At 39.3% G+C, this 26,848-nt stretch overlaps 2 protein-coding genes across 9 annotated transcripts in view; both read left to right on the top strand.

The window, feature by feature from the left end:
* The first annotated feature begins 1,580 nt into the window (after window positions 1-1,580).
* stn1 (STN1 subunit of CST complex) lies at window positions 1,581-12,886 on the top strand. 3 transcript variants are annotated; one of them, XM_027156365.2, is made up of 10 exons: window positions 1,581-1,738; window positions 5,263-5,421; window positions 5,529-5,624; window positions 5,758-5,835; window positions 5,924-6,091; window positions 7,028-7,154; window positions 8,280-8,436; window positions 9,613-9,738; window positions 10,215-10,287; window positions 12,181-12,886. In XM_027156365.2, the coding sequence occupies exons 2-10, from the start codon at window positions 5,292-5,294 to the stop codon at window positions 12,336-12,338; spliced, it is 1,113 nt and encodes a 370-aa protein (XP_027012166.1). In that variant the 5' UTR covers window positions 1,581-1,738; window positions 5,263-5,291; the 3' UTR covers window positions 12,339-12,886. The 3 variants fall into 3 exon arrangements, with proteins under 3 accessions (XP_027012166.1, XP_027012165.1, XP_027012167.1); XM_027156364.2 differs by having other exon boundaries at window positions 5,263-5,439; XM_027156366.2 differs by lacking the exon at window positions 12,181-12,886 and adding an exon at window positions 10,358-10,446 and having other exon boundaries at window positions 5,263-5,439.
* Window positions 12,887-13,853: 967 nt separating this feature from the next.
* sh3pxd2aa (SH3 and PX domains 2Aa) overlaps window positions 13,854-26,848 on the top strand; it is a 103,385-nt gene continuing 90,390 nt past the window's right edge. For 4 of the 6 annotated variants that reach the window (XM_027156354.2, XM_027156353.2, XM_027156362.2 and 1 more), the window contains exon 1: window positions 13,855-14,431. In XM_027156354.2, coding sequence (XP_027012155.1) covers window positions 14,357-14,431 — 75 coding nt within the window. In that variant the 5' untranslated portion in view covers window positions 13,855-14,356. Of the gene's footprint in view, window positions 14,432-26,848 lie in introns of all 6 variants that reach the window. The other 2 variants (XM_027156355.2, XM_027156349.2) reach the window with 1 other exon arrangement.

Below are 26,848 nucleotides of genomic sequence, written 5' to 3'. Positions count from 1 at the left end.
TCATCATACCTATATGTTCCTATTCAAAAACATGGGCTTTAACTAAGTCAGTCCACCTTTTGCTGGTATAACAGTCTTGTGTTCATTCAGCTATAAGAGTATTAGTGAGATCAGATACTGATGTCAGGTAAGGAGGTTCATCCTAAAGGTGTTCAGTGCAGGAAACTCAAGATCTTCAACTCCAACCTTGACAAACCAAGTCTTCATAGATGTTGAGAAGAATGAGTCTCCAGTGTCAGCAGGTTTTCTGACATGGAAAGGCCACAATATGAAGGAGTCTGAAATTTCTTGGTACAGCGACAAGCTGCACATTTCTCTTATTAACTACAAGAAAGAGAAAATGAGAGGCTAGAGAGGGAAGACTGTTTGTAGCTTCTATAATGTTAGTGATAACATCTTTCATGGCCCACAACGAGAAATGTAACTGTAAGCGGATAAAAATAGAATGTGTCCTTTAAATAATAACCATTCGGAACACTTAAGGGAAGTTATTGGTAAACAGTCAGTCGGAAAACTTTCATTTGCGGTCTTTTATTCATACTTTTAATGCATTGCAAATTATTTCCCTGGTTTTCTTGCTATAGTGTGATCTTATGATTAACTTCAGAATGTGTAATAGAAAGAAATGTTTGCAGAATATAACTCCAACACTGAGATCCAAAAGTCTGTGAACTTTTATTTTTTCATTTTTAATTTTTCTTTTTTGCTGCCAACAAAAGTCTGTTTGTCACTGACCTTGTTGACATACCAAATAAACCGTCTACCATCAGAACCTCTGTCGACAAACACACAGCTAATTGCTCCATCTACAAAGCAATGGTATTGTTGAATTCCATTTCAACTGCAACAGTGCTGTTATTCTCCATATATGCAGATGTCTAGATGTAAAATTGACTAGCAAGTTGAAGCAATACCAGTGTGGGACATTTGTGAGGCATTTTCTTTTCCATATAGCAACATATATAAACTTGTTCTATTCTTGTTCTAAAGAAACAGAAATTGTTCCCTACAGAGAACCAAACGTTAACCTCAGACTCAAACCTGTGCTTTTAAGCTTTGATAACATATCAGAACTGATGAGATATTAGTCTATCTCTCGTACTATTATCTCCCAACCTGAATACAATGCTCAGGTAAAATAATAACTGATAAAACATCAGTAATAAAGCAGTTCTTAAACTCCATAACCCCATAACCTCCTTTCATACTCTTAAATGTCTGTGTGACATCACATATCACATCATCGCCTGACATCACCTGATGTGTGTTTCTCTCTCTCTCTCTCTCTCTCTCTCTCTCTCTCTCTCTCTCTCTCTCTCTCTCTCTCTCTCTCTGTCTGTGTGTGTGTGTGTGTGTGTGTGTGTGTGTGTGTGCAAGATATTTATTTTTCTGCATAGCATATGACATTTCTCCTGCATCTGTACCTTCTGATATATTATTTTATTTTTATTTTAATTATTATTTATTTAATTATTTATTATTGTAAATTTAATATTGCAAATTTGCAAAACATTTGCAAAATTTGCGAAAACATGCCTGGCAATAAAGATCTTTCTGATTCTGATTCTGAAAATGGAAAAATAGTCTAAATGTTGTAGTGTTGCTTGAACTGCCATATTCACTCAGTACTGTAGGGGGCGGTATGTGCTCTAAACTTCTGTGTAACCGTCGGAGAAATTGCGAAGAAGAAAATCACCTCGTCCTGTTTCCTGTCAACAATGTTGTAGCTTCAGCAAGAGTGAGTTATTTATTTATGTACTTTTCAGACAGTGTTCCATATTACATTTATTTTATTTACATATTACATTTATTTTATTTACATATTACATTTATTTACATATTACATTTATTTAACTCACATGACTAAATAACTCATAAAAAGAGGGCGTTGATTTAATGAGCCAAAGTACATCAAATCAAGTGCACTTCAAATCAAGTGCACTCCAAATCAAGTACACTTTAAGTCAAGTGCACTTCATATCAAGTGTACTTCAAATCAAGTGCACTTCATATCAAGAGTACTTCAAATCAAGTGCACTTCAAATCAAGTACACATTATATCAAGTGTACTTCAAATCAAGTGCACTTCAAATCAGGTACACTTCATATGAAGTGTACTTCAAATCAAGTGCACTTCATATCAAGTGTACTTCAAATCAAGTGCACTTCAAATCAAGTACACGTCATATCAAGTGTACTTCAAATCAAGTGCACTTCAAATCAGGTACACTTCATATCAATTGTACTTCAAATCAAGTGCACTTCAAATCAAGTGCTCATTGGCTCATTCATATCAAGTTCATGAACATAGATATCTACACTAGATGTCGTCTCGGGGTCCTAAAAATGCGTCATAACCGCCGCCATCTTGGAACAGGGGTCTTGTACTTCAAATTCATGCACGATGCCAGACTTCTGAGGTGCGTTTGGATGTTCAGATGAATGAAATATAAAAAAACAGACAGCAAGGGATTAACTGGATTTAACACAAGCAGAATGCTCTTTTAGCAAGTTACTTCACTTAAAGACATGTTTAATGACATTATAACTGAAAAGGTTTTGGATTTTGTTATCCTATGTTAATTCAAATAAACAAATTGTATAATGTGACTTGCTGTTTATATTGGTTTTGTTTTTATTGTATTTATATGATATTATTGATGACGGAATAGACAACCACCACTTTGAGACAACACCATGTTGCAAAGGTTCATACCCTGCAACTGCAGAGCAAAAGTCTAAGGAAGAAACTGTAAGGTTGTGTTGTTGCAGGGATACTAAATAAACCAATACAATTGAAATGTTTAAATGAACATGTATAGTCACACCATGTAGCAGTGTTGCATGCAGTAGGCAAGTAGTGATTGTCCATTTGTTTACTCAAGTGGAAGAATGTAAGTAATAAACAGACCTACTAGCACTATGCATTATATTTTGAAAAAGTAGATTATCTTAACATCAAAACCTTACATTTTCTCTGGACTTAATGATAAATACATGTCTGTTAGAACGAACCAAAAAAAAAACTAGAAAATTGCATTCATGACGATTTATGGTGATTTTATTTCCGTTAGACCTGATGACTACTAATCAAGTGCACTACTAATCAAGTGAACTTCAAATCAAGTGCACTACAAATCAAGTGCACGTGAAGTCAAGTGCACTTCAAAACAAGTGCACTTCGCATCAAGTGCACTTCCAATCAAGTGCACTTCCAAGGCGACATTTTGGTGTTCATAAAAATCATTGTTCATGAAGTGCACTTCACATCAAGTGCACTTCACATCAAGTGCACTTCACATCAAGTGCACTTCACATCAAGTGCATGTCAAGTCAAGTGCACTTCTAATCAAGTGCACTTCTAATCAAGTTCACTTCCAAGGCGACATCTATGGTATCTATGGTTCATGAAGTGCATTCATATCAAGTACACTTCAAATCAAGTGCACTTCAAATCAAGTGCTCTACATATCAAGTGCACCACATAACTAAACAGCTCATAAAATGAGTTGGTGGTTGTCTAATCCAACCTGGAAGTAGACAGTCAGCTCAAATATGTTGCTTTCATAAGCACTAGGTCCTTCAGTAAAGACAAAGAAGACTTTTATAACAATGTCCATAGGTAAAAGTGCTGTACAGATACAGTTTGGAATCAGAATCAGAAAGGTCTTTATTGCCAAGTATGTTTTCACATACGAGGAATTTGTCTTAGTACAACTGAATTTAATTGAACATTCTCCTGCCTCCTGAACAGACCTAGAAGTTTCATCATCCTACTTATTAATGTGCTCTGCTTCTACATTTAAGGCATTTAGCAGACACACTTATCCAGAGTGACTTACATTTTATTACAATTTAAACAACTGAGCAATTGAGGGTTAAGGGCCCTGCTCAGGGGCCCAGCAGTGGCAGCTTGGTGGACCTGGGAATCAAACTCACAACCTTCAGTAGTCCAACACCTTAACACACACAGTAGTCCAACACCTTAACACACAGTAGTCCAACACCTTAACACACACAGTAGTCCAACACCTTAACACACACAGTAGTCCAAAACCTTAACACACACAGTAGTCCAACACCTTAACACACACAGTAGTCCAAAACCTTAACACACACAGTAGTCCAACACCTTAACACACACAGTAGTCCAACACCTTAACACACACAGTAGTCCAAAACCTTAACACACACAGTAGTCCAACCTTAACACACACAGTAGTCTAAAACCTTAACACACAGTAGTCCAACACCTTAACACACACAGTAGTCCAACACCTTAACACACACAGTAGTCCAACACCTTAACACACACAGTAGTCCAACACCTTAACACACAGTAGTCCAACACCTTAACACACAGTAGTCCAACACCTTAACACACACAGTAGTCCAACACCTTAACACACACAGTAGTCCAACACCTTAACACACACAGTAGTCCAAAACCTTAACACACACAGTAGTCCAACCTTAACACACACAGTAGTCTAAAACCTTAACACACAGTAGTCCAACACCTTAACACACACAGTAGTCCAACACCTTAACACACACTGTAGTCCAACACCTTAACACACACAGTAGTCCAACACCTTAACACACAGTAGTCCAACACCTTAACACACAGTAGTCCAACACCTTAACACACACAGTAGTCCAACACCTTAATACACACAGTAGTCCAACACCTTAACACACACAGTAGTCTAAAACCTTAACACACAGTAGTCCAACACCTTAACACACACAGTAGTCCAACACCTTAACACACAGTAGTCCAACACCTTAACACACACAGTAGTCCAACACCTTAATACACACAGTAGTCCAAAACCTTAATACACACAGTAGTCCAACACCTTAACACACACAGTAGTCTAAAACCTTAACACACAGTAGTCCAACACCTTAACACACACAGTAGTCCAACACCTTAACACACAGTAGTCCAACACCTTAACACACACAGTAGTCCAACACCTTAACACACACAGTAGTCCAAAACCTTAACACACACAGTAGTCCAACACCTTAACACACAGTAGTCCAACACCTTAACACACACAGTAGTCCAACACCTTAATACACACAGTAGTCCAAAACCTTAACACACACAGTAGTCTAAAACCTTAACACACAGTAGTCCAACACCTTAACACACACAGTAGTCCAACACCTTAACACACAGTAGTCCAACACCTTAACACACAGTAGTCCAACACCTTAACCACATCCCACACTTCTGTAATCATGATCTAGAAATCTCTAGAATTCATGCACGATGAACGATGCAGCCAAAGGATGCAGCCGAAGACGAACCTCCGTCACTGCTGTGGGGACTGGACCCTGTGTTTTCTGCCTACGCCAGAATTTATCTTAAAGACATCCTACAGATGAGAGAATCTCGACAAGTTCCAGGTTTTCCACATGTTCTAGGTTTAAAGCATGAAATCTTAATGCATCAGCAGAGCATTGTTGTTACCATGAAAATCATTTCTTGACTACATGTTTTTTACCTCCCACAGGAGTCTATTTCTATAAAAGTCACCCATTGTTTAAGGTGGATGTACTGGGCACTGTGGTGTACAGACGTGAGAGAGACGACTTTTATTGCTATGGAGGTAAACCTGATTCATGTGTCTTACAAACTACTGTGAAGTACTTCATTTTTTTGTGTTATGGTGCTTAGGTTATTTTAGCGTCATGAAAAAAAAACACCTTTTATGTTGATTAGGGTTTGCTTTATATATTTAGTGGATGACGGTACTGGAGTCATCAGCTGCCTGTGCTGGAAAGATGAGAAATGGCAAGATCATGGAGACTCTGTAAAGGGTATGGCTTTCATATCCAGCTAGATTTCATTCAATATCCACCGCATTACTTATTTTTGTCTGAGCTGAAGCTGTAATTCTTATTTTAGCTGCAACTAGAGGTCCTGCTGGAGGTGGCTTTAACATAGAGGAGCAGTTGAAGAAGCTCCAGGAGGCACAGAGGAGCAGCACAATGCTGGATATTGGCGATCTGCTCCGAGTACGTGGTTGCCTTAAAACATCGCGTGAGCAGAGAGAGATCCTGGCCTCCTCATTTTGTAAGCAACCTGCACACACTTGAGCTACTAGAATCCTTATACAAGCATTACAATTTTTTGATACTAGCTTCTATACATGACCGTTAATGTTTCTGATGGAGTGCAACATACGTCTTGAATTTGAAATGTAAAACATATTTAATGACCAGGCTTTTCGGGGTTATGTTCGTGTAATGTTCTGAATTTAATACCTTTTAACGGTCTTCCTCTGAGACTGTAGCACTTTAGGACATACATTTTTATCTTAAGACACGATACTCTGTAGAGGCTAAAACAAATCTAATGAGCCGCCTCCTTTAGTGGTTAGCACGTTCGCCTCACACCTCCAGGGTTGGAGGTTCGATTCTCGCCTCCACCTTGTGTGTGTGGACTTTGCATGTTCTCCCCGTTCCTCGGGGGTTTCCTCCGGGTACTCCGGTTTCCTCCCCCGGTCCAAAGACATGCATGGTAGGTTGATTGGCATCTCTGGAAAATTGTCCGTAGTGTGTGTGTGTGTGTGTGTGTGTGTGTGAGTGAATGAGAGTGTGTGTGTGCCCTGTGATGGGTCGGCACTCCGTCCAGGGTGTATCCTGCCTCGATGCCTGATGACGCCTAAGATAGGCACAGGCTCCCCGTGACCCGAGGTAGTTCAGATAAGCGGTAGAAAATGAGTGAGAGAGAGTGAGAGAGCCGCCTCCTTCAGGCTGAAAAACCTTGATACTAACAGGAAATAACCTCTCTTGCATCTCCGAATACACAACAGATCGATCCTTGAGGCGAATGGGTTACAAAAGTAGAATAGACTGTGCACAGACTCACAAAACTGTACAGGGTAAACACCAGGAAATGTTCTTCCCATCCTGAAAATGCCCAGTTTCAGTGAACCGTATGTTTCCTGTAAAAGAGAGTTGTACAAAGCTGTGCATTTCCTGTTTCTTGTGTATTTTTTGTGTACAGATAAAGTGAACGATCCTGTGATGAGTGTTCAGATCTCCTGGATGTTGGAGATGCCTCAGCTCTACAGAGCCTGCTATGACAAACCCTTCCATATCCCATCCAGTGAACTTAGTGCAAGCGCCAATGAGTGAGTCAGTTATCGTCAGTGTAAAATATATTGGCACCCCGGACACTTTTCAGAACCCGTGTAAAAAAAAAAAAAAAAAGTGGCAAACATTCTTGCTTACATATATTTATTAGGATCATTATAAATGAGGATTTAAATTAGGATTTGTCTTATTTATTTATTCATGTTTTTTATTTTTTAAGTTGCACATTTAAAAAAAACAAAAACATTTTTGCCTGTAACAGAAGTAACAGAATGCAAACATGTCTCTTTGCCAGACAAAATTATAAATTTGACTTCATTATATAACATTTTTGTTGTCACTACGTTTGTTCCTGATAGTGTAGATTTATACCCACCGATCGGCCATAACATTAAAACCACAGGCCTAATATTGTGTAGGTCCGTTTGAGCCATCAAAACGGCTCTGACTTGTTGAGGTATGAACTCCACGTGACTTCTGAAGGTGTGCTGTTGTACAGTATCTGGCACCAAGATGTTAGCAGCAGATCCTTTAAATCTTGTAAATTGATAAGTGGGGTTTCAATGAATCAGACTTGTTTGTCCAGCGCATCCCACATACGCCTGATTGGACTGAGATCTGTGGGATCTAACTATAAGGGTTTGCCTCGATTCCTCATGAGCATTAATTAATGAGCCTTGGGCACTCATGGCCATGTCACTGGGACACAGATTGTCTTTCCTTGGATCACTTTTGTTCGGGACTAACCACTGCACCACTACATACTGGAAACATCCGTTGAAGATAAAGACCCAGTCGCCTTAGCCATCATGAGGCGTTTGTAAAAGTCGTTCAGATCCTTCTTGCTTCTAATACATCAGCTTGTAGAAATAACCCTTTAAAGGCGCCACTGCAATGTGATAATCAGTATTCTGTCCGATCGGTAGCTCAGTATCAGTATATGTTTCATAAGCTATCAAGGTGTAAATCAATAGGAAAAAATGCCCCAGTTTCCAGCCAATTAAAGCATGTTGTGTAGCCTTTTATTAAAGATCTGTACTCGCTCAGTGACAGTGAAATTAGACTAATGACCAGAGACTAGTTATTTATCGTGTATGTGCCAGGAGATTAAAATATCTTTGAGTTAGTTATTTTCTCATTTGTTTTGTTTTTTTTAATAACAGCAATCTCTCAGGTTTCCAGTCTGTTTTGTGTCAGTCGGTTCACATCTTGAAGGAGTTTCTAAAAGAGAAGGAAGTGACCAGGTTCCGACCTTACGACGTCGAGTATCTTTTACATCCGTTGATCCAACAGCCTGCTCCAAGCACGTCAGCGGAGCAGGTAAAGCACCTGACCTAATGATCATCCAGTTTAGTCATGACACATGGTATAATATCCATTAGAGTGCATTAAAATGCACAGTACTTCTTTTTGTACTACTACAGTAATTGTTTGACAGGTGAACTGTAATTGGTATTCTATCCACATATCATAGTTTGTAGGCTGTGATTATATACAGGGACATTTAATTTATGGATTACGTTGTTTTAGGATTCATCTGGGCATGATAATGAGAAAAGATGCAGCCTCTTGGGTAACAATAAAAGTGAGAAATATGTGTGAAAAAGTATGACTGATGGAGTTAATTCAGCAGTAAGGATGCAGGGCATGTACATCTAAAATGATGCTAATTCAATCGGGATATAAAAAAAAGGAACAAAAACAAGATTTAGTGCACGTGTGTTATATACCATCTTAGAAAAGATAAACATTACACTATAAAGGACGTCTGTGTGCACAGTGACTAGTGAAAACCTGCCGAGAGAAAGAGGGAGAGACAGAGAGAGAGAGAGAGAGAGAGAGAGAGAGACAGACAGACAGACAGACAGACAGACAAAGAGAGATGCAGAGAGAGAGAGAGAGGGAGAGAGAGCACACAAGAGAGAGGGAGAGAGAGAGAGAGAGAGAGCACACAAGAGAGAGAGAGAGAGAGAGAGAGAGAGAGAGAGAGAGAGAGCACACAAGAGAGAGAGAGAGAGGGAGAGAGAGCACACAAGAGAGAGAGAGGGAGAGAGAGAGAGAGCACACAAGAGAGAGAGAGAGAGAGGGAGAGAGAGAGAGCACACAAGAGAGAGAGAGAGGGAGGGAGAGAGAGAGAGAGGGAGAGAGAGAGGGAGAGAGAGAGAGAGAGACGCTGAGTGAGTGAGTAAATGAGTGAGTGAGTGAGTGAGACAGACACACAGACAGACACACAGACAGACACACAGACAGAACTCTAGCATTTGTTTACCAGAGATTCTAGAAACTTCCAAAAGATTTAATAGCAAGCTTTGACAGACAGATGCATTTAAATTAGAACGCTATCAAAAAATAATACAAAATTTAAATATTGTATTTGACTAATTATGTGCAAAGTTCCTGTTCTTTGTTCATTGATGAATTATCTCAGTCCTGGGTTCTGCGTGTTTGGGGTGTGTGTCTGTGTGTGTGTCTGTCTGTCTGTCTGTGTGTTTTTAGGAGCTCAATACTGTTCAGTCGATGATCCCTGCACAGATTAGGAAACTACTCAAAGAAACCCTGAAGATTTTGCAGGAGGAAGGGGAGATATTCCGCAAAGTCATTTCTCAGGATGAGGTGTACAATGTACGCAAGACACCACACACACACACACACACACACACACACACACACACACACACACACACAAACACACACACACACAGAGTGAGAGAGACAGAGAGAGAGAGAGAGAGAGAGAGAGAGAGAGAGAGAGAGAGAGAGAGAGAGAGAGAGAGAGATTTTAATAACCACTAGGCCAGTAGGTACTCGTGAGTCTTGTATTATTTATTACACAAAATGACTTTTAATACTTTTCTGTTTCTGTGCTATCAGTTTACTGGATAATTTGTAGCACTCATTTCTACATCATCAAGTTCACTCACTAATAAATGATCTGAATTCAGTCCAATGTCTCCGTCTCTGCCGTATGATGCTCCATATAATGTTCTACATAGAAGCATCTTTATCATCAATAGATAGCTATTCATTTTGTAACGTATTATATATTGGAGTCATTGTAATAAACCAAACAGACCGATTCCTGCGTGCGTCTCCTGCAGGTAACCGAACACGACAAAGATCTACTTGCGGCGATTTGTCACATCATCAGAGAGGATTGCAAAAGAGAGAAATGTAAGTCGCTATTCTGCCTCTGGATATCTTTTATTCCCTGTTATATCACCTGAATCAATTATTCTTTTAGCAGAAACAGCAAACATTTTCACCAGTTATTCGGCATGGAATTACAGATGCACCAAAGAGCCTACTGTTGTGTAAAGTGATATAATGCAGTCAAGCTGCTTGTGTTTCTTTCTTTTAGAGATTTATACTTACAGGAAAAACACAGCTGAGCAAAGTGTTAAGAGTTCCTCTTACTACTTTCAAGCGAACTACTCAAGTGTCTTCCTCTTATACTAAATACTTATTCTAATAAAATGCTTTATTTATTAATGACAAACATGTTATGAGGTTTTAAACCTGGTGGAACATCCAAAAAATGTTTTTCTCTTCACTTCCTGTCACCACTATAAGGAAAACACTGTGATAATACAGGGCAGGTCTTTTCTTTGCTCTTATTTCTTCATGGTATGGATTCCAAACCTTCCTTTGAGATTCTGGATCACGTTGGTATGATTACAGCTTGCCTTTTTTTCCCCTTCTCTCTTTAATTAAATCACTGCAAGTTTTCATGTTATTAAAAAGGCACAAAGCCCAGCACTGACACTGAAGACTCCTTCCATAAAAAGTCTCTGTGAAGGTGTTGTTACTATAGAAACAGTGGGTTGTTACTATCTGGAGCTGAATATTCTGGAGTTAGACATAAACTTGGGTAAGTTTATAAACTTAGACTATAGCCGGTGTTAAAAGGTGATCGAAAGCGGTGTAATAGTTTAATGTTCATGAACTGGGTGTTGAGGAGCCTAATTCAACTTCCCTTCTTGTTTGCTTAACATCGTTCCTGAACCCAGCTGCATAATCTTGGACTTTGTTGTGAGGAAGGTAAAAGTGCCATTTTACTTTATTGACCTATTTTTTAATGGTGTGAGGGATTTTCAGAGAATACTGATTTTGTATGGAAGTAGGAGCTCAGTGGTTAAGGTGTGAGTTCACCAAGCTGCCTCTCCTGGGGCCACTGAGCAAGACCCGTAACCCGTCAGCTGTATAAATGAGATAAATGGATGAGGGCATCTGGACGAGGGCGTCTACCAAACGCCATAAAAGTATTGGTGTTTTATTTGTGTTTTTTTTTTTTTTTTACCTGAATCTGATCTGTTTTAAGAGTATGAAAAGTTCTTATTTAAATAAACTAGTTAGGAGTTAAATTTATCTCTATATCATCCAGAGGAGTTTAGTTTTAACTCCTGATAAGATCCTAGAAAAGATTTCATTTAACTTTGTATTAGAGTATACATAATGGTCACGTGTGTAACCTAAAATGCAGTTGAAATAAACTCACAGAGAAAATGTAGTTACAGAGAATTTATTCCAGAGCTCGGAATTTTTATATAAACCTGTGATTTGAATTACAACCTGCACTACTGACAATTGATCCGCACCTTCAGACCCCCTTTAGATTCCAGTTAGATTTATATCGAAGTACTTAATTATTTCATGATGTATTCATGTGTTGTGGTTGTCATTTATATGTGATTCTTTTCTGATCTGAATCAGGGCTTCTTGTGAAACAAATGAAATGATAGCAGGGATGTTTATAATAATCCAACAGTCCAGTAAAGTCAATTTGCAATGATATATAAGCACCGAAATTAAGACTCAAGCTCCAGTGAATGAATTATGATTATGAGACTCACATGAATTGAAAACTACTGGATAATTGTCCATTACAGCTCCATTTCAGGAAGGATTGTAGTTTTGATCAGATGTTTCGAGCTGAGATGTTTACCTCTGAGTACTGAATGTCGAATTCTTACATATATCTTCTCTCTATCATTTCTGACCCAAATAAGATCATGATAATATATGTAAGATAATATCCTTATCCTTGCTTCTACTGTCTGGTTTCAGACGCTGAAAAGGGCTGCCACGTGCTGCACATCTTGTCCAGTGTGAGGCAGCGTTACAGCCATAACCTGAGCAGAGAAGCCCTTGATGTGGCTCTGAAGTTCTTGGAGTGTAACAGTGACATCATCAGTACAGCTGATGCCCATTACACTGCTCTGTAAGAACAGGGACTGAACCGTTCTAGGAAACATACACACCCCAACTTTTTATTATGTCTAAACAGTGAACATTTAGGTCTAGTGTTTCTTAACGTCCTCATGGCGCTGTGTGTGGGAACTTGTTTCTCAAAACTATTTCTTAGACGCTGCTGACGGATTCCTTAATCATCATTTGCTCCCAAACGAAGACACATTTTTACACATTGGAATCATTTTACATATTGTTTTTTGCACAGCGATTTACTAATTCGAAAGATGTATAAAAGATGCTGTTCGATCATGATTGATTTCTACTTTTTAACACTTTTAGTGCAGTGATCACACAAGCTCCAGAGTCATACATCTACAAAACAAGACTTTGCTTAGGATTCCACCAAATAATTATCGTTATCATTTTTTTAACAAGTAATAACGTTTACTTTTTTGATAAATTAACAGAACCACCGAATAAAGCAATTTAGCAGGGTTTTCTATGTGACAAATTTGCCTTGCATTATAATAAAGAAGAATATATTTTTTCTTCCAATTAAAAAGAATATTTGGAATATTTTCTTTTTTGCTATATTATTTTTGTTTGTATTTTTGTTGGTATTAAAATTTTTCTCAAAGTAGGACTGAGGAGAACTTTTACAAATGGAACACAGAGGTGAGATTAGTCATGATTAGTCACTTTAAACAAACTTCCCTAAAAACAGAGTAGGAAATGTGTGAAACAGTCAGTGTGACGAATGAATACAGTCTGAATGAACGTACATTTCATGTGTGTAAATGGAGAGCCCTTGGGTGATACATGGCCACAGGGGGGTGTCGTGATCAAATCAACAGCCAGCTGTTCATGAGCACATCTGTATCCATGCAGTTTTCTTGTGCTGCCCACCTATTGGAAGAGGACCATATGTCTAATCTATAGTATTGGATTTATATATTGGAGCTCTTTTTTTTTTGCTATGAGAACTGATCAGCAGATTATGTTCTAGTAAAGTGTTAGTGCTGTTTATCCCAAGTAAATTGGATAGATTCCACTTGGTGCCACAATGACCTGAGATGTAATGCCAAACCACATGAAGGGCAAGAAAACAAGCAGCAGATGTGCAGTTGTTTAAGCTCCAATTCCTTCTGCTTTCACTCTGGCTTCTTATTCCTCGGTTGCACACTTCCAGCCCGTCCCACTGCACACACACACACACACACACACACACACACACACACACACACACACACACACACACACACACACACACACACACACACACAGGCCTACAAGGAAAACTGGGAATCGAATCAGAATCGGAGTCGATTCACCGATTACAAGAATCGACTCATAATATAAATCTACTCGTAATATAAAGGCCCAGTCTAAACTACAGTTTTAATCCCAGATTATGGATTTCATGCAGCGGACAATTCGATTCCTTAAATATTAAGTCTAAACTCATTCAGAGTCGCTTGTCAAGGACGACATGGTTGTTCGGAATCGATTCCTGGATTCGACTCTCGATACATGGAATCGAACACCGCTGCCGCTGAACACGGGAGCGCGAGCCTTAAAGCCAACGGGATCGCGCGCTCACATTTAAAGGAGAAGCCGTGGGCTTCTGGTAGCCAGTTCGCTCACGTGTAATCACGTTTATAGCCTTGCGATTGTAGTATTACAATATTATATACATACATACATATATATGTATTTATTTTTTATGAATATTACCGCGAGGACGTTAATCGTATATCGGTTCTGACTACAGCCGTGTCGGTTTGGATTGTCCTCGAGCTCTACGGAAGGAAAATCGGTTAGAATAAATGGATCCGGAGATTTTATTTTCCCAGCCCGAGACGGTGATAAAGAAGTTGGTGTGTTCGCTGTTGTAACGTCGCTGCGCAGAATAAAGTATCCGGTTCTGTTCGTTACTGTCCCGCTCAGTATTCGTCTCTACCGCCCTGTGTAGCCCGTTACATCCCGGGATTTCCTTCTTTTCTTTCCTTTTGTGTTTTTTTTTTTATTCCTTTCAGTACGAACCGGGTGAATGATGCAGCTCCGGACCGTGTTGGATGTGAAAGTGGTGGACGTGGAGAAAAGACGGCATCCTTCCAAACACTATGTGAGTATCGGTACGGGCCTTTAATCCCGTTAGACCTCCATATTAAATATCCGTTTAACGGTCCGTGCACGAGCGCTAACTAACAGGCGACAACCGGAAGCGGTTCGTTATTGATAAAGCCGCCGCTCGAGGATGCGGGGCAATGACGTCATCGGTTTGTTTTGATTGTGTCTGGGTTCTGACGGCAGCTCGTAAACACCTCCTGGGTGAATGTACACGCTCCTGGGTGAATGTACACGCTCCTGGGTGAATGTACACGCTCCTGGGTGAATGTACACGCTCCTGGGTGAATGTACACGCTCCTGGGTGAATGTACACGCTCCTGGGTGAATGTACACGCCTGGGTGATGTGTCACGTAATGGATTTTCCGTAGCGCAGGTATTATGAGGTCACGCTGGAAGCCTGTTGACTGATGAATGGATGTTGCATGTGCTTACACAGCACACTGAGGATCTGTATACGACGTGCATAAATACGCAACTTGATTTGTAAAGTTTGTCGTGACACAAACTTTGATGTTGGCTTGTCTGATCGAGTATTCCCAAAAGCCGGTATGCTAGGGTGCCAATACTTTTTGAATATACCCGTGGCGCAGTTCCCCTTATTCTGCTGAGTGTTTTGATATATATGACAAGTCCATTTTATGATAATGTTTGATTTTGGGGGCAGGGCTGCACGTGATGTCACATGACGTCATCCAAATACCCGTGACGCAATTCCCCTCATTGTTCTGAGTGTTTTGATACGTCACATGTCAATGTTGTGATAATGTTTGATTTTGGCGGGCGGAGCTGCACGTGATGTCACGTGACGTCATCCAAATACCCGTGACGCAGTTCCCCTCATTGTTCTGAGTGTTTTGATACGTCACATGTCAATGTTGTGGAACTTTTTTTTTTATTTTGCATATATTGCGGGCGGCTGCGTGAAAACCCAAATTTAACCCTTTGTCCAGAGTATCACCATAAAGACGCTTGCCGAGTTCGGTGTCTATGGCAAAAAAAGGCCACTTTGAGACCCCGTACCGTGAGTACCGGTACTCGGATCGCTTAGAAAAGTAACAGCAACAAACTTCTACAACATATCGTATCGATTTTAGTACATGTGGCACGAAATCCCTCGGAGCAGGAGCAATTATTATAAATACATTTTTGTCTAAGGAGAATGCTAAACAGAATGCTGGCATAACTACTGTAGGTGCAACTGCGTGGTAAATATAGCAGATAAAATATAGCCTGTGCGCTTTCATCTTGGTCTATTTTCAAATTTCAATACCTTGTTTTCTTTTACTGAACTTGAGCTTACGTGAAACGAGATTATTGTTTACTCACTTATTTTGGTCTAGATGTTACTTGATAAAGATGCACGAAGTGAACTGATGAAGCTCTACTACACCATGCCAGCGTCCCATGCATTTTCTAACCGAACAGCAGAAAAGTACATAAACGTAAACACGTGTACAACTCGCTAGTCCATGAATTCACACAAATGTCAATCTTACCATGTAAATATAGATCTAAGATTTTTTTTATGTCCTCTTTTATCTGTCCATGTTGCATCGTTTCAGCTAAAGCATCAACGCTCGTAATGTCTTCAGTGTAAACCACAAAAAATGGCCTTGCTGTTTCGATCTTTACAGAGGGGACTGTATTAATAATTAATGCTCTCAAAAATGTGTATATGATGTCAAATCTATAACATAGATAAACTGCTGTATTTCTGTAACACATGAATAAATAATATGCACTTTTATGGGACATTTCGAGGTTGCCAGCTTTTAGCATTTTTCACGAACAGTAGGAGAAAACATAATAAAATTGAGGTTAATGTGATGCACATTGGAGTGGGGTATTGGTTGAAGTACTGATCTGATACTTTTCCTTAGAAGGCTATATGGATGTACTTTTAGGTGATAAAGAGATGACATCATCATAACACCCAGCGCTGAACTCCAAACTGATACCAGATCAGCAGAAATAACAGTGGAAAGATCTTTTCTCTGTCCTACATTTTTCTTCCTCTACTCTCTCCAGGGAGCGCATGAGAAAGGTGACAAAAACCAAGAGACTCATCCCTTAGTTTCACACAGGCCAACATCTGGAGATGTTTTTCCTGTGAGAGGGGGTGGGTAGGGGGTGGGGCAAGTGGAGATAGTGGTTGAGAGAGGAAGGGGATTTGTAGTCAGCTTTTAATCCCAAAGAATTGCGCTGACTAGAGGAAAGACGAACATTTCCTCATTTTCAGCAATTCTACATTTTCCTTTACATCTGTTGGTGACGTATGTGTGCGTCCTTTTTTTACTCTGCTCTCAGGTCATGGCAAAGGATGTGGTCTTCAATTCTGGCCTTCAACGTACCCGTTCGGTCACCGTTACAAAGCCGTATACGTGACGAGGACTGGAAATAGTGCATGAGTGTCTCAGTTCTGCTGCCAGACAGGAAGCCAAGCAATGACAAACTGCCAAAAAGTATATAGTGCTCGCAACATTAAAACAGTCTGTGCTCGAACTCAATACACAGATGTGAATCAGGTGTCTAAATACACTTTTTTTTTTTACCCCTGCTCAGTGCAACTTTTTAAAGACGAACAGTCCTGATCTGATCTGAAGACGTCGAGGCAGCTGTATTACATCCTTGTTAAAAGAGGCCATAAAATGTCAGCCACAAAAGCATCTCGACTTCAGCCTTTTACTTATTAGGCCATCATGCTTAAGGGTGTGCTCTCTCTCTCTCTCCCCCACCCTCCCTGTGTGTGTGTGTGTGTGTGTGTGTGTGTGTGTGTGTGTGTGTGTGTGTGTGTGTGTGTGTGTGTGTGTGTGTGTGTGTGTGTGTGTGTGTGTGTGTGTGTGTGTGTGCGTGTGTGTGTGTGTGCGTGCTGGAGGGCCTTTTTAAACATTGAGCTCCAACAGTGAGCAGCATGGTGAGGGTGGCTGTTAAACGGCTTTAGTCACTGCCTGTCCATTGTTTGGAGATTTTGTCTGGAGGGAAGGGAAGCAGGACCTGTATGTGTGTGTGTGCGCATGTAAAGGAGAGAAAACGGATTGCTCAATTAATCATGCTCGGATCGTGTTCTCGACTTTTGCTTCATTTAACGAATTAAATGTAATCAAGAGCAGTACTGACTTTGATTAAAGCCGGGTATTCGTCGGTTATATTAAGCTTTTAGCCTAACTACAATTCCAGCTTTTTAAATAAAGTGCAGTAATTGAAGCTCAACTACATTTTTAAAAGTAGCTCCAGTCTGAACAATGCTTATATTTTGCAGTTATCAGTTACATATTATTGTGAAGCATTATAAAGTGATCATTTCTAATGTAAAAAAAAAAAAAAAGCCTGTTAAATGTGAATTTAATTGAAAAAGTCTTGCAAAACTGCTTTCTAAACTGTGCAAAACGATCATGATAAATCATTAGGATTTCACTATTATAAGCACTATTATGAGCAAAGCCGTCATTATCGTTTTAGCTCTTATCGCACCGTCCTACTTTCTACTTGTGTGGGTTTGGTCTTCAGGTCATTTGTCCTCAAGTCTCTCTCATTGTCTGTGCCAAAGCCCAACTCCCACCAGAGACCTTCAAGTCCAAGAAGTGTGTGTGTGTGTGTGTATCTGTGTGTGAGGCATTGTCTCTAAACCATCTTCAGTCGTTCTGCTCTGTTTCTTCTTCTCAAAGCCTGTGTGGCTGCTTTTTTTTTGGTTCCTACTCTTTTCCACACATTAAAACCAGCTCTATCCAGTCGACCAAATTGTTAAAGAATCTGATCCTGCATTCAAAGCAAACACATCCTGCAGTTTCCAGATCAACCCTTTAACTACTTTTACAGCTTTATGATTTTGATCCAGATTTCAAATGATGTCCCGCATCCTTTTTTTTTTTTTTGCTTGTCGTCTGGTTGTCATTTTCCTCTCTCTCTCTAATCCTTTTTTTTACTCCTTCTGTAAGCTTGAGTTGTTTGCAGCTTGTCAACAGCAGGGTGGTGGATGGGATTGCATTGAGCGCAGTGCAATTACATCATGTACTAGCTACGATCTGTGGGTACAGTGACATGTGTGGGCATCGTGGGAAGTCCATGCCACAGCAGACATCACAGATATGGGGTCTTTTGCGCAGTGCAGAAATCTGCACAGCTGACCTCTGGTCAGATTTTGCTTTTTTGTAGCATTTAGATCCTACGTTTATATGACGAAGTAGAATGATGAGGGATCAGTACACTTAATATATGGCAATTCTTGGCATTAAGTCCCACTTCCTGAAAACGGTTCTTGACCCAGCTGGAGATTCACAGTGTGTTTTGTGTTATACAGGATAAGGTTAAGATTTAAGACCCTTATATCTAAATGAAGCTGAAGACCAAACTACAGCCAAATTACACCATTTTCAGGCACAGATAGTTTACTTAAATCATCATCGCAGTCAGCAGGCAGGCAGACAACCAAGGTTAACCAGGGTGAAAATGTTCTCTTAAAACCACAAGTAATAGGCAAGAGAACAACCCAATCATGTCTATAGAAAACTATAAAGTACAGGAAAACAAAATAGGCTCCATATGTAGTTTCTATACTCAACCTAGAGGTTTCAGGTGCAACTTCACTTTTCGAAAGTAATCGTTAAATCCGAACTAAAAGCCAAATTTTATCGAGACTCTTCTATTTGCTCATTCAATGGTAGTTAATAACTTTAATCTTCTGTCTTTTTACTAATAAGATCTGTCCATCAAAGCACCACCCGAACCACACATACAAACAATTTGCTGCACTTGACAAACACTGCAATGTGAAACCGACCGAAACGGATGAAAAATGTCACAAAAGGTCGACCTCTGCTACAGAGTTTAAGAGCAAAACTAAGTTAGATTAGACTCCAGCCCAAGAGTCTAAGTGTAAGTAAAGTGAATTCTCTATTTGTACTGCAAGATTTTGAAAAGACTTGGAGGAGAAACAAAGGGCTAAATGATGGGAAATGAGGGGTTTAACTAATCAGAGATTATGAGTGAAAACATGAACGGGACACTGCCAGGAATAAAACATGACAGGACGTGCAATTACTGAAACAAAATCAACAGAAAAATAGTTTTTATACCAAAGCAATTTGCCAAATTTTCCACACATTTGTTATGTACTTATTGTTCCTTTTTTCTTGTTGTGGAATGTCTATGTGAAAGGAGAAAGTGTCACTAGAGCAACGTTTATGTGTTTTTCATCGTGAACTAGAAACGTGTTTAAAATTGGTTATTATTCGCTTTCAATTATGCAAGCTTTTGCTAATGTGAACAAGTTGTTACTATAGCAAACGATAACATACTCAAATGAACAGATTAATTCAGACATGTAGTTTGCTATGCAGACGAGACTACATGATTGCTTTGTCCTAAAAAAAATCAATCAGATTCAAGAATTCAACAGGGATAAATAGTGGAAAACAAAAAGGGACAGACTGGAGTATGGGATCACATAGGGGTCAGAACCAAACTCAACTCTTTACTGTTCTTTACAGCTCTTTACTTCTCATTATTGCGAGAGAATTTGACCATTTTTGTCACTTAACTGCTTTTGGTAAATACACATGGGGGAAGTGATTCCTTCGTCAGGTAGGCAGGGTGTAGCGAGGCAACTTGTTCTGGTGGACATGGTTGTAGGTTTGGCAGGAATTACAACATCCTGGCCTAATGGCTAAATATCCCAGTGGAAATGTTTAATTTTATACAGTCAGCTGAAGCAGCTGCTACATGATTGGATAAAATCAGGGATAGCCTTTTAACTCTGATCCTAAAAGTTTGGAAGGAGGAAGCGTATGCTGAATCAACACTTTTACATCTCTTCAGGAAATGCAGTGCGCTACTTCCTGTGCCAAGACTGTGCGGTGTTTGTAAGTCCCTGCAAATGAGGTAAAAGGGCCAAGCTGAGGTCATGTGTAAAGTGGAAATGACCACAAAAAAGGGCAGAGGCCATGTGTGTGGAGATGTTTGTGCAATAATAAGACAAAGGATCTTCTGGCCACACTCTTCCCATAGCAGTTAAAAAAACCATTAACTAAATGTGACATCATCATTCTTTATCTTTTACCGCTATGTTCACCACAGATTGAGTGAATCCTCTTTAATCTTTGTGACTTCTTTAATCTAGATACCACCAAATTAATGACTTGTCCTGCAAAGGCCCCTTTCCTGGATGTTATTAGCAACAACTCTGGCTGCTGAAAGCTAACAGCCAAGACACATTTTACAAGAACAGTATGACACTATAAACCTAATGCTGTCTAAATCACACATCAAGATGTTTGTTTCGTTCACACATCAAGCCATTACACAAAGCAAGCCATTAAACATTTAGAGAAAGTGTTCCTAATGGGTGCTTAGGATAGTTAGCTATGGTTTTCCGATGGTACTACAATGAACCTTTAGGACTTAATCTAATGGACAAAGCGTAAAACTATTTAGTGCCGGATGAGATCTTTCTGTCCGAGTGTTTATATCACTATAATGCACAACCTTTTAACACGGTTTATTATCATGATCTTCTCACCAATGCAGGGATCCTGTGTGTCTGTGTTCTCCACCTGTCTGTGTGGGTTTCCTTCAGTTTCTTCCCACCTCTCAAAACGTGCCAGTAGGTACTGTAGATTATCTGCAGTGAACTGCCTGGAGGTGTATCTGCATGGTGCCTTGTGCTGAATTTGCATCTCAATCAGGGGTGTATGCCTTTTTTTTATCAGCTTGTGTTCCTACTATCAGCTTGTGTTCCTACAATAAGGGTTTTCTATCCCAAAATCCCACAGGGCAGTGGGTTAAGTGGATAGGCTCTTGGTTGTTGATTGGAGGATTGGATTTCAAGCCCTAGTACTGCCATGCCGACATTGTTGGATCCCTGAGCAAGGCTCTTAACCCTCTCTCTGCATCATGGCTGACCCTGTACTCAGACTCCATTTAGGTCAGAAATGTGCTAATAATAAAAGGCTTCTTCTATGACAGAACCCTGGTTTCCTCAGGGTTCCCCAGTTTCCTCTGACATACCAAAACTGATCAGCAAGTACATTCTCAAAATCTAGATAGGAATGTGTGTGTGCATGGTTCTCTGCGATGATCAACCGTCCCATCTGTGAGTATGTTCCTGACATTTGCCCTGTGCTTCCAAGATCCACACGATCCTGACCAGCATAATATGGTTACTGAAGATGAATGGATGCATGTTAGTATGTGTATAATTTGGCAGTATTTTAACCCGAAAAGTGACATATCCTAGAGAATACATCAGCTTTGGGTGTTGTGTGGTTTAAATTCAGGGACAAAAACACATACAGAGAAACCAAAAGCATATGCTGTATATTCCATCATACATTCTTTCAAGCTGGAAAATAGATATATATATTTAGAAGGGATTTGACTCTCAGAAACATCAGTAGTTCTGCAATTGATTTTATACCCATGTGTTGGAAGACTCTCATGTCTTTGCATGATTGATTTCCGAAGTTCTGCTATATTATTATCCTGTAATAAAGGTTTTGTGGGCGGCAAAATGTTCGAGTCGAAATCGTGGAAGATGGGTATAGTTTTTTTTTTCTTATACAAGCCTTTAAATAGATGTCTTTAGGCGGGGTTCAGAGCTTTTAGTGGTAAGGCCTGCTGCTTTCCAGCCACACCAAACCTGCTAAAGTGCTTCTCCACTCATTCGGCAAGACAAATCTGAAGGACAGAGGACTGCTTACTGTAGAGTAAGTTTCTTATTTCTTATTTTTTGGAACAGGGGTGTGTAAATTTGTATTATGCGTCACTTATATTTCTTCAAGCTATGAAATGTTTTCAGTCTGAGGAAGCTTTTGTGCCAGTTTCAAAGTGGAACACATCTGAGCTGGATATTAGTCCGTCATTATTACGCTTTATAATACTGTAATATGGAAATTATATTTTAGGGATATGAACCATGTTGAATCCAGTGATTTATACACCACCCTCCATACTTGACCATATTTCCTGCTGATGTATTCCAAAATGTTTTGCATGAATGAGACTAATGTCTTCTGCAACTGCACCTAATTGAGTTTTGAGAGCTTTTCAAAACATTTCCCAAATTGTCTATTGTGATCTGTAGAAACTCTAATATCTAGCATTGTAGTAATTTCTGTCAGTTTTCTGTGACATTTTGTTTCGACACTTATTTATTCCCATTGTGGTAATTTTCACAAGCTCATTTGGTTGTAAAATCATGGATATTTGTTATTGTTCAAACATTCGAAGGGAAATCATTTGTGAACCCGGCAAGCTTCTGAGGACAAAAAGAGCTCTTCTGCTTTTGGTTTATTTGCTTCCTAAAGAGATCAAATCTACAAATTACACTCTACATTTGAATTACTGATTACGAGTATAGTTCAGTATCTTTTTCGACATCTTGCCCCAATCATACAAAGAATTCACAAGACAAGCGAAGCATAAGAAATGCTATGTTGACTAAAATGACCAGAAGTCTTGATGTTTTTGTTACTGTTAACGATTACATAGCTTGCGTGGGTTTGGACACATTTGCTCATCAAATATGATTTTTATTTACTCATTGAAAGAGTACACTGTTTTTTCCATTATGATGGCAGAAAAACAATAAGCACTTATGGGGCATTTCAGTAAGCAGATATAGGTTTAAAGATGAAGATATACATGTTTGTGTTTTTTTTTCTGAACTACTAGCCTCTATTAGGCTCGGTCAGGGGTCGGCAACCCGTGGCTCCGGAGCCGCAAGTGGCTCATTCATCCCTCTGCTGCGGCTCCCTGTAGATTTGGAAAATAAATATTTAATTTAAATTTATTTTATTTTCGTTTGTTAGTTTTTAAAAAAAAAATGATATTCTAAATTCTATTATGATGCTCTTGTAACATTAAAATAAACCGGGTTTAATTTTTTTGTCGCTCAAATTATGCGTCATAACTGCCGATTTCTGACACAGAAGCAGACGCCCTTCCGCTACACATTGTATTTCTCACACAGAAAAACTTTTGGACTATTTATCATATATTTAATAAGCGCCCAAAATGTATCGGTCTGCACCGCAGTCTCTATGGAACCGGGCAGGAATCAAGCGCGTCTCCTCAGCCAATCAAAAAAAGAGGCTAGACAAAAGCCAATCAGAAAATAGCACTATCTGGGAAAGATTTAACGGAAAAAACAATGAAAAAAATTGGGGTGGGGGTGGGGGGTGTTTGGAGATGTTACGCTTGCCTGTCTTCAAACTTGAGAGCCCTGGTCATGAATAGGAAGAGGACTCAATTATACATAGAACATTTTATTTGAAAGTAACCTTCAACCCAGCGTCTTTTTTGTTAAGGTTAGTTCAAACTGTTAAAAATATTTTTGTATGCCTGCAGAAATAAAATTTAATTTACTCTGTATCAGTTCATTGATTTCATAAATGCAACACACTATAGTTTTTTTCGACACTTTCCATAAAGGTAAAAAAAAAACGATATATGCAGTGTTATCTTCACTTTAGATGTCAAAAGGGTTTTGTGGCTTCCTGTGTTGTTTTTTTTATTCCTGTGGGAAACGGGTCCAAATGGTCAAATGGTTCTTTGAGCATTTAAGGTTGCCGACCCCTCTGCTAGGTAATATTCATATAAGCGTATGAGCACCACTGTTGAGTATGACATGAAGAAGACATTTGATGGTGAAGTTGGACACCACAAAACAGGCAGAAATTCATTTTTTTGGCCTCTGGTGAATGCAAAAATGCAATCAGTAACGACTGAGATCTGAAATCGACCTAGACCGTTAAACAGGGACATCCCAAATCAATCAGAAAAGTCTCATAAATTAGTTCTTCTGGAAGAGTTTAAATGGTGTGTGTGTGTGTGTGTGTTGCTACATGCATGTGTGTGATCTGTGACTTAAACCATTCGAACTCTTCACCTTCTGATCAGTAGGCCAACACCTAATCCAACTAGCACATCCCCCACAATTTGTTAATTTTGTGTTACTTTCGGTCACAAAATGGAGAATTCCTGTAAATGACCGGTAAAGGCTAGTGTGGATCAAATTTTATTCACTTCTTTTATACTTTTTTCTACAGGTGAATAAAAGTTGATGTATTGTACTTTTAAAACCTGCCACTTCTTGTTCTGACTGAAGCGGTAAACAATCTGGGAGAGAAACTGTAACGTGAATCTTACACGTCAACTCAGGATCAGAATTTAGCTTGTCTCTGAGCACCATTCTATTTCTGCTATGCTCTGAGGGCCAGTCGGGTTGAGCCTGATATTTTCAGTATTGAAGCGATTGCTGTTTTTCCCCTACAGACTGCTATGCGGATGCCACTGTCCGCAAATGAGCGGAGAGAAAAGTGCGACGAGACGAACTTTTATACACATGCGAACCCACCCACAGATCAAGGTTGCTCTACACTATGCAATTAAGTGTTATAGTAGGGGAGGGAAAGGCCGCATGACCTAGCCTGCATGCCTGTCGGGTCGAGGAGCTTTATTTAAATTGTTTGGTCATACACCCACACGTCCATAAGTTTGCCATTTTTAATTTATTTATTATCTTTTTTAAATGCATGCACACGCAGTATTCTGTGCTGCAACTTGCAAAAGGAGCTTGATGCTATGCGCTCTCTCAATCACATACACACATTGAGGTTCAGGGAGGTATCTCCTGGTGTTGGCTTCAGCCCTGCTGCAGTACATGATAAGCTGGGATCTATTTAGATAGTTATACACTCATACACACACACGCGCACGGCGGAGTGGCATGAACGGTATTTAAGATTGCCAACAGCATAGTGCAGGCCATTTCCCAGTATCATATTTGGAGTGGACACAACATACACTACAACCCATCAAAAGAGTAGCTATCTACAGCAACACATCTAAATCTCTCTCTCAATGCTGCTGTGTCCCAGTTTCACCGGTCTATCAGCAGTACTGGGCTTTTCCATTGTTATAGATGAGACATACTGTATGAACTCATGTTCACCCCACTGCGTGTACAAGCTTATCCACTCTTGTGACTTTACTGGAATAAGACAGACCTACATTCAAAGTAATACATTCATTTTTATGTTACCAGGGTTACAGTATTGATGTGAGTATTTTGGAGGAATGGCTATGTTTTGTGAATTTTAAAGGTTTTAAAAAAGAACATCATATTTGCATGAAATGAAAGAAAGCGACACTATACATGTGCTTGTTTTGTATATCACTAAGGAAACGGTTGAAATTCATCTGTTTATTTTTCAAGGCTATATGAAAATACAGCAGAAAAAAAGAAGGCAACTGAGATTGTGCTAAGATTGACAGTTATGAGGAATTGTCCTACTAATATTGTCTGGTGTTTAAATGGTACAGGATGGTTAGCCATGTTTATGAATATCACAGAAAAATCTTCCAAGTAATCCTGTCAGATTTATTTCATGTTAGTTAGCCAGTAAGCATTAGCACTGAAGATTAGAAACATTTTGGAACATGACATAAAATCCTTTCATAAATCCTGTCAGATTAGTTCATGTTGCTAGCCAGCCAATAGTAGCAATGAATATTCATCACAGAGTTTTCGAGTCAAATAAACTAGCAGCTAGTGTATAGTAGTGAATAGTAACACCATGAATAGAACATGAATAGTCTCTCAGAAATCCTGTCAGGTTAGTCCATGTTAACTGGCTAGCTAGCATTAGCAATTGAAATTATACACACAATTATGCAGCATTTAGTGCTTTATAATCTCAGAAACGTTTTCACTAGGTCAAAGACTGACAATATATCTTGATAAATTTGGACTAAACACAGACTAATAATGATAACTGTACATCTTCTCTGAAATCATGTCAACTGTAAGTTTCAGATAAGCTAGCCAGCTGTATTAGTGGACATAATGAATATTTATGACCACAACTGTAAAATTCTCTTTGAAATCCTGTTATAAAATAATCCCACTAGTTATAATAGTCTTGAAAATCTATGAAAAGTTTTAGCAACCTAACCTACTTTTTTGCTTAGTCTGGTAACGCATGACTGGCTATAGTGAGAAGTTTACTAAACATATAAAAAGTAATATGCATTAGCAATGATCAACAGTGATGTTTTTGAAGCATTATTGTGGACATATTCTTATGTATGCAACCTGGTGAAGACAATGTAATAAACATAGCCTATAAAATTGCTAAAGAAATTCCCATTGATTGTATTTCTAGGCAATCAGAGCCCTTTTGCGATTCAAAGATGCATAAGTATGTTAATTGTTCATCTGTGGTGTGTATATGACTGAAGAAAACACTGATCATTGCTTCTCTATGTGTGTTGACCACAAAGAATAATAGCAGCTGTGGAGGCTTTTAGCAGCTTGCCAATGCTGGAGAAACTGCTGGTGCCCTTCCAGAAAAACAATACTTACACACTCGCCTGTCAAATCAACATCACTCTCTGTCTTTCTGTTTCTTTCTT

The sequence above is a fragment of the Tachysurus fulvidraco genome, chromosome 18 (assembly GCF_022655615.1).
Source record: "Tachysurus fulvidraco isolate hzauxx_2018 chromosome 18, HZAU_PFXX_2.0, whole genome shotgun sequence".
Taxonomy (NCBI): domain Eukaryota; kingdom Metazoa; phylum Chordata; class Actinopteri; order Siluriformes; family Bagridae; genus Tachysurus; species Tachysurus fulvidraco.
The sequence above is the reverse complement of the archived record's forward strand: the minus strand, read 5'-3'. Positions and strand labels throughout refer to the sequence as shown.